Raw genomic sequence first — 8,838 nt, forward strand, 5'->3', positions numbered from 1 at the left:
GCTGGGGCTGGAGTTGGTGGTGGGGGACGAGCCTCCAGTACATCCATGCGTGTAACAAGTTTAGCAACTCGTCGATCAAGCTGCTCATAGGATGTCGTCGCAGAGTCCTAGTATTTTTTAAAAGCTTCAGTCATCGCGCGCATCATCTCCTTCAATTCCAGCTGAGAGACACACTCATCGTTGTTAAGCTTAGGCCCCTTGTCCTTGTCCATTTGATTCTTTGGTCCTGTCATTGTTAGCACAAAACAGAGACAAAAAGGCAACAAAATGAACCCTACAACTATCTCTCAGGGTGGTGGTGGTGGTGGAATACAAATTATGAAGCGTCTTACCCCGCTCTTACAACGTTCTTACCAGCACTGCAGGTGGCAAACGGTGACCGGTGTGACTGTCCAACGAGCGTTGTTGTGATTGCAAAGGAGTACCTGTTCTGCTCGAGAGAAAGCTGGAGTTCTGGGAAGGCTGACTAAATATATATATGTGGCACACAAGTCAGTAACAGATAGCAATGCTGAATAAGTGTTCCAAGTACTCATCCTAATTGCTGGCCTAGAAAATGTAATAGAACAGCTGGACCAAGGCACAAGAAAGGAGGTATAAGTATATGGGTGCAGCAAGAAAACAGGCTTGGGGCAAAATAATCACAGAGGTGCACAGAACACTAGCGTTTCTGGTTATGTGCTACCCTTCTTTTTTTTGCGTTTTTTTTCAAATATTTTTTTATATTTTTCTATTTTGCAGCAGCACATAAGAAGATAACACACCAAGTTTCAGATTTTTTTGTGCAATGACGCGTTCTCTGGAATTTCTGCAAGTTTGCCCTAAAATCAGAATAAATGTTTGGAAAATGAGAAGTCCTATTTCCAAGCCGAATTTGAGAATTTTAAAAACAGCGAATCCGGCAAAGCCGGAAAGAATCGGATGCAAAATTTAATTCTGTGCGATTTGAAAAAATGGGCCCGATTTAAGTTCCGAGGCGAAAGTTATGGCCATTTTAAGTCTGGACTCCGAATCTGGGTTTCTGACGAGGTGTTGGAAGGGTGGGGGTTTGTTTTTTTTGGATAGGGTCAGTTTTAGAGATAGGATCTATTTTGTGGATAGGGTCGGTTTTAGAGATAGGATCTATTTTGTGGATAGGGTCGGTTGTAGAGATATGATCTATTTTGTGGATAGGGTCGGTTTTAGAGATAAGATTTGTTTTGTGGATATGGTCGGTTCAGATATAGGATTTGTTTTGTGGATATGGTCGGTTTTAGAGATAGGATATGTTTTGTAGATATGGTCGGTTTTATAGGATGGAAGTGGATGGACACAATCAAACTGAACCAAAACAAATCAAAACCAGCAACCAAACTCAACCTAGAACACGAACTCAGAACTGCGGACTCTAAAACTGAATTGTGCAAAGGCTAAGGTGATGGTTTTAGGTCGCAATAAACTGATCGTACTTATTTTTTTTGCTTTTTGTGGACTATGGGACGAAACAAAACTAATCTAAATGTAGGATTATACCTCACAGGCAACCTGGAAATCTGATACCAATTGATAGAAGACGCGACCCGATCTTCCGTCAGATACGATAACTTGATTGACTGGAGATCTCGACGTTGATGATCCAAGGCTCCGAGCGAAAGGTTCCTCGCAATCACTGCACCACGGCTCCGTTGGTTATCACCCGTGATACATGAATGACCTCGCCACAAAGGCTTATCCCTGCAAGCGCAATCAAGAACACAAGCAAGAACAGGAAAGAAACACAACCAAAATTTTATTGATTACGGGATGGGGTCTCACAAACTGATGACGGCGACACTGTTCGATGACAGAATTGATCTAAGCAAAACCCCAAAACCTAATGTGGCGGCGGCTGCTGAATAAATAGAGTATTAGGGTGTGCGTGACCCCTGGACTCGCCCCTAATGGGCTTCGATGCGATACACGACCCAACAGACGGTGTCGCAGCACCAAAACAGAATCTGAACGCTGAATTGTTTTAATGATTCCTGTTGACTCCGAATGAATTTTAAAGTGGAACCAGTTGGGTTGGTTAGATAATCTCCTTATCTTTCCAACCATATCAAGTCCATCGCAATCGGAGTCTGGATGCATCCTGGGCGTCCATTTTAATGCAGACTGGTCCTGGAACCCGAGATGAAGTCGCAGCCGAGTCGGACTTGATCTCCTTCATGTTGTGGCCACCCTTGCTGCTCCTCCTCAACACCTTGGCCTTTCCCAAGTCCTTGCTGGTCCTCTCCAAGGTACCTAATCATCAAAACATCCATGGCCCAAGCGTAAGCTCTGAAACACAATCGACTAGGGTAGAACGTACCTGGAGATTTAGCTGTCATGCACGAGATCGTGTTAGCGGTCCATTCATTGTATGTATAGAAGTGATGTCCTCATCACTTGTGGTAGCACTATTTTCCCGGGTGGTCGCTCCATGTTCCCATTAAAATAATGATCTTAACATGAACAGTAATAATAAACAGAGAATAAAAGTGTAATAATGAATAATGTATCTCCATACCCAGAACCACAATAAGCAATAGCAAGCACTACCCAAAAATATTCAGTGCAATACAAGGTATAAAGATAGCCAAAACTGGGGTAACCTATTGGATCCCATCAAAATTAACCTATGCAGATCATTATGATTAATAAGAACATGGCTGGGTAAAAATAAGTGAGCAAGGGCACAACTTGCCTTCAATGAGCTCCTGCTCAGCAACTTCTATCTGCTGGACCTCAGGATCCACAGTAGCTTGCTCGTCTACTCGCATCAACACAATACATACATAGTATAGCAAAAATTAACATCACACCCAACATGTAAATAAAATACACAATAATAATCTACACATTAAAATAAGATCCTAGGAACAGGAACCATAAATTTTGGAGTTATAAATTTTAAGATATGAATTTCCAAAGGTTTTATGTATTTAATACAATGTTAAGTGAGATATAAAATTTAATGTGTCTTTCATGGAAAAACAGTGGAACTAATGGATGAACAATAATATTATAAAATTATAGAAATTGGAATGGGTTAATTTGGACTAAGTATGCATTTTATATGAATTAAACAAATTCTAGCCAATATTTTCATATTAAAAATCCATTTCTAATTAATATTCTCTGATTTTATAACACCTTGGACTAGGCGCCAATTACCAGAGACAGCAGGGGGCTTGGCGCAAGTAAACCCTAGACTCATACTACACCATGGTTGGACTGCTGGTTGAAACTGAGAAAACCTTGGGTTTCTTATACAAATGTAATAGCCGAAGGGTTATCGGCCGATTACATCCGTCCGATCTGAAACGAGGCGCCCAGATTAGATCGGCCGAGGTCCCGCTCCCGCTTCCCATACCACCGTTGGATCGGGGATCCACGTCCAGGATCTGACCAGTGCTATTATAAACCAATACTTGCTTACAGCCACCCGATCCGCGATCAACGATACAGCTCAAACGCGACGAAGGGGTATTGCAATTTCTAATCTAAGCCGTACAGAACTGATCCGACGGTCAATCCACCCCGCCCTAGACACTGCTCAAACTCCGGCGGCGCACAGACCAGGGATGACGGCGCCGTTGCCGGAGCATGCGTCATGGGCGATTGCCGCCCCTAAACTCTACTCTGATCGCAGCAGTACAAAGCGATAACCGTAGGGCATTGTGTAGGATGCTACTCACCACGATTCAAAGAGGCGAACCCAGCTCCCCACGGCGCACGGCGGAAACCGAAGTCCGGCGAGCAATTACACGCGTTCCGGTGGGGTTCGACTCGAATTGAGGGCACAGACGGCTTTCCCAGACGAAGGCAATCTTCCCGGCCCAACGCTGAGGACAAACAACGCGCCGTGATGAGATTCACCGACGACGGCTTCTTCCCGGGCGGACACGGCGGTGGTTTGCAGTGGGGTTAGTGGCGGTCGCGACTCGCGAGGGCAAGAATAAGGAGAGAACTAGGCGTGCCTGGGGGTCGTGGCACTATATGGGCGCGTACGTGGTCGGCGCTTCAACGGCCGGGGCCGGATTCAGCGATTTTTGCCGTTGCGGCGCCCCGCCATGCGCGTGAGGTGGCCGAGATGGAGGCGAGCGGGTCTTGCGGCTGGTGATAGCGAGCGTGCGATGGCGCCCAAATAGCTGACCTGCGGGCCAGGTCCATCAGCGAAAGACGCGAGCGCGAGGGAGGGGTGGCTGGCCAGTGGGGCCAGCGCGACAGTGAAACGACATCCACGCGAGGGGGAGGAAGCGGACACATGGGCCCCATGGTGTCGGCGCCAGGCTTCTGGTGTTGGGCTGCGCGGTGTGCTGGGCCAGAAGTGGAGTCAGTCGGCCCATGTAGCTTTTTATTCTTTTATTTTTATCTTTTATTTTCTTTTCTCTATTTCTAAGTTCAATTTGAATTCAAATTTGAATTCAAACTTGTGCGAAATTTATTGTCTATTATTTTTGTGCAATTAAGAAGTACCAAATCTGAAAATAAAATTTTTCTTTATATTATATACTCTCCTTTCTTTTCTCCCCTTTTTCCTTTAAATCTTCACCTCATCATCATTATTATATTTTTATTCATTTTATTATTATTGTATTAAATGCACAAACAAAACTCCAATATGATGCAATGGTTTATTTGTGTCTTAGTAAAGTTTTGCTCATTTTTAAACATGATCAGTCACATGTGATGATAGGTAATGGTCACCAAACATTGAGATCAACTCTATTTTCATTGTTTACATATTTGGGTATTACAAGTATTTAGATAATGCAATAGCAAACAAAGACAGCTGCGCTGCTCCAAGTCAGTCTTCAACCATGCATGGCGATTCCATCAAATATCAATCCCCTTTGGAGGATACACAAGTCTCTTACTTGGAGTTGACCAAGATGTTGAACCAGCTGTTAGGAAATTACATTTTGATGGAGTGCCGGATGATGAAATTACATTTTGAAGGTGCCCCATATTCTTTTTGTGCTTCCTGTATACTGAAAATGCAAAGAATTTTCAGCAGTGCATGTATTTGACACCTCTGATTTTCAGCTTCACAAATGTCATCTTCTAGCCTGTCACTATGTGCACGCAGTTGCCCTATAAACGACATACTTTGTAATTACAAATATAGATTGCCCAAAGTAGAGTATCAATCTATTGCTGTCGAGGTGGTGGTTATACCAGTGAACTTGATGTTTGCTTCTCTGCAAATTTGCTTTTGGGCATTTCATCGAATAGCTGTAGCACAACTGCAGGAGCAAGTATCAATGAACTTGTTGAAAGTTCTGCAGCACAACGGCGGGCCCTGGCTCAGGGCGCCGACGAACAGCGTGCGGCGGGCACAGGTGCTGACGAAGGTTCATTTGCCAAGAAGCCGAGCCAGAGTCGCAAGCTTCATGGCCATCGAGCCGTGCGTACGTGTGGCTGCCTCCGGCTCCAAAGCGAAGGTGGATGCTTTTCTTCCGCGCTTTCGAGGCGATCGACGGCGTGATTGAGGCATGCGGCTACCCGCGCTCCGAGTTTCGGGACGTACGTGGCGAGATCGTCGTGCTGCTCCGCGGCGCCACGGATGACAGCGTGGCCGAGCAGCTCTGTGCCACGCTCGACGACGTCATGGTCGAATCCCTCAAGACGCTGCTGGTCGCGCCCGTCCCGCACGACCTGCTGGCGTCCACAGACCTGGCAAGGACCGTCGGCGCCCTCGGCAACCACGGGTCGTTCCAGATCCAGAGCCTCGCGCGCGACGTCGTGCGCGGGTGGAGGGTGGCCATCGAAGCCTCCCGCGCCACTGCTGTAGCGGTGAAGAAGAAGCTCGACAGTCTCTGTGCTAATAAGATCCCGCTCCCGCGCGCTGCCGTCGACGAGAAGAAGATGCTTCCCGCTGCTGCTGAGGTACACAACAAGAACCCACACGTACCACCAGCAAAGACGCTTCCTGCCGCCGCCGCCGAGGTGCACAGCAAGAGGCTACAAGTACCACCAGCAAAGATGCTTCCCACCGCCGAGGAACACAAGAAGCAGCATTATGTACCGCCAACGAAGACGCTTCCGACCGCAGCAATTCTATCGAACCACGAGAAGAACATGAGTGAGACCAAGAAGTCGTCCGTCGCCGACAACGAGAAGATGGTGGCTACAAAACGCAAGCTACGGGAGGGTTACCAAAAAGCCGATGGAGTCAAGCGTCGGCGCAGCATCCAGACCATCAAGGAGGAGGAGGGGAAGCTGTTGGAGCAGAAGCAATGCAAGAAGCATGCGTCCCATCGTATGGAGAGAGGCCCAGTAGGATGTAGGACTAGGACCTCGTCAGGCGTCAATCGTTCTAGGCCTCCTCCTTCTCACGTGCTTTAGGGCCGAATCTTGTTCTTAGGTGGCCATTATTTGTGCATTTTTAATGTTCTGTTTACGTGTAATGAGGTAGAATCATCAGTCTCGGGACATAACATATTTTATTCTGCTACTACCTGTCCAAGAGAAATTTTATCATATGAAATCGAACCCATGTACAAAACTATTGAATAAAAGACCATTCTCAATAAATCATTTGAAAAATAGAACGATCAAATGCAAGGCTTTGGTTAGACGTTGTGACTTATAGAACTATCAAATGCAAGGGGATCACGGGAGGATTGGAGGGGATTGAGAGGGAAATAAACTAATTTCCCCCTTAATCCCCTCCAATCCTCCCGGGATCCCAGGTCACCAAATCAGCATTAAGTTAGATTATCTATTCTTTGTTTTTCTTACGGTTTTCAAAACTAGATTTATATTTTTTAGATTGATTAGTTAAAGACATGATGTCGATAACTAGATTTATATTTTGATTTATATTTTTTAGATTGATTAGTTAAAGACATGATGTCGATAGTTGGATCTTGAAACACTAGCGTCTAGTAAGCTTATAAACATGCACAAACCGTATGAAAAAAGAATAATCAAATATTATAATTATTAAAGCCAATTTGGAATGCAGGATTTTTTCGGTTTCCTGCATTTTTTCTGTGAAAATGAACTATTTTCAGTGAAATTCCTGTATGATTTCTCTGAAATTCTTGCATTCCAAAGGAGGCATAAAAATACACAAACAGAACATGTGAATAAAAATTTAATAAATAACATATACTGGTTGTTTGACACTAAGACGTTTGAAAGGAAGACAAGATATGACCTTGCGCTGCGTAGGAAATATTTTGGGGCCCTTAGAAATTAGGGGCCCTATACAAGCGCACTGGCCGCACACCCCATAATAGAGTTATGACCTTGCACTGCGTAGGAAATATTTTAGGGCCCTTAGAAATTAGAGGCCCTATACAAGCGCACCGGCCGCACACCCCTATGTGTGACCCTGACTTAAACGAACATGATTTAAAGTTATCCGTTACTCATTACCTTGCAAATATGTAAACCAAACAACACCTAAATAGATCCTTTATATATATACTACATCTTTCCAAACAGTTCAACTCACTAGTTCAGACTGAAATTTCAATGTTTCCAAGAATCTAGCGTAGGAAGAGAGTAAGAGACGCAACTCGAATCAGATGACATGCTTGCATGCTGTGTCCGTTGATTGCAAAATGTTACCTTGTCCGATGCATGCGCATGATGAACATCACTACAGCAGGAACAGTCATTTTCGGCGGCTTTAGGCCTATTTTCGGCGGTCCCTGGCCGCCAGGAAAATAAGCCGAAAATAAGCAATTATTTTTGGTGGCTGACACCTAGCCGCCGAAAATAAATGATTATTTGCGGCGGGAGTGTCTGGCCACCGAAAATTTCCCGCGACTATTTTCGACGGCCTCAGGTGGCCGCCGAAATTAATAATTTCAGAGTTTTTTTGAAAAAAACGCAAAAAACAGCAAATTCATCAACAATATAATCACAATAAAATGACAAAAACATTAAATACCGAATTACACACAGAGTATCACACTTCTTCACAACCACATTGTAGTTTACCAAAATGGTTCACAGTTCACAAATAGTTCACCACATCACAGTTCACAAATACATCATCACAGTTCACAAATAGTCCATTACAACATAAAACAAAGTCACAATTTGGCACAAAACTCAAACCATATCATATCAGGGTCGTCGGAGTTGTGACCACTGCCTCCAGAAGCGAAAAACTCGTTGACGAAGTCGTGTAACGGGTTTGGATTCTAAAGAAAAAGAAGACATTAATAACGACAATGTTTACATGATCATTATTTAAACAAATTGTTTGTCAAACTAACCTCTCATGTAGTAGCTCCCTCCCCTGCATAAGCTCCTCCTAGTGCTGGTATCACCGGTGGTGCCGTGTTGTGGCCCATGACCCTGGATCCCTACAAAATCAAGTTTAGTCAAGATTTGAAAGATTAATACAAACGACAAGTCTTAACTAAATTAAAGCACCTGAGGTGGAGGTGGCGGTGCATGTAATCCCCACTGAGGCATCAGCGGCTAAAATTGAGGGAAAACAAATGGTTGCTGCTGTGCCTGCTCTAGAAACAGAGACTGTTGCAAATACAATATATTAGTTATCAGACCAATATTGATCGTGTTGAGAATAAATAAGACACTCGAGTTCATTGCTTGTTGCGTCTGTGCGTTGTAAGCAGCCATGTACTCTGATTGCTGTTGGAGGAATGCCATTTGTTGTTGCCGCAGCTCTTCACGAAACCTTTCTTGCAGCTTCCTCATAGCGTCCTCCATGCTAGATACAGCGTGCCGACTATGGCTGCTACCACAACCCGCCTGCGACGAAGAGCCTCCATGAGAACGCAACTCCGTCGAATCGATCACACCAGTAAACATAGAATATCTTGAAAAACAAGAAAATTAGTTATTCGG

At 44.6% G+C, this 8,838-nt stretch overlaps 1 protein-coding gene across 1 annotated transcript in view; it reads left to right on the forward strand.

Moving 5' to 3' along the window:
* Positions 1-6,351, forward strand: part of LOC118472300 (uncharacterized) — a 41,216-nt gene extending 34,865 nt beyond the window's left edge. Inside the window, exon 3 of the mRNA XM_035960285.1 lies at positions 5,476-6,351. Within this exon, the coding sequence (XP_035816178.1) occupies positions 5,476-6,351 (876 nt within the window). The remainder of the gene's footprint in view (positions 1-5,475) is intronic.
* The last annotated feature ends 2,487 nt before the right edge of the window (positions 6,352-8,838 follow it).

The sequence above is a fragment of the Zea mays genome, chromosome 6 (genome assembly GCF_902167145.1).
Source record: "Zea mays cultivar B73 chromosome 6, Zm-B73-REFERENCE-NAM-5.0, whole genome shotgun sequence".
NCBI classification, from domain to species: Eukaryota; Viridiplantae; Streptophyta; class Magnoliopsida; order Poales; family Poaceae; genus Zea; species Zea mays.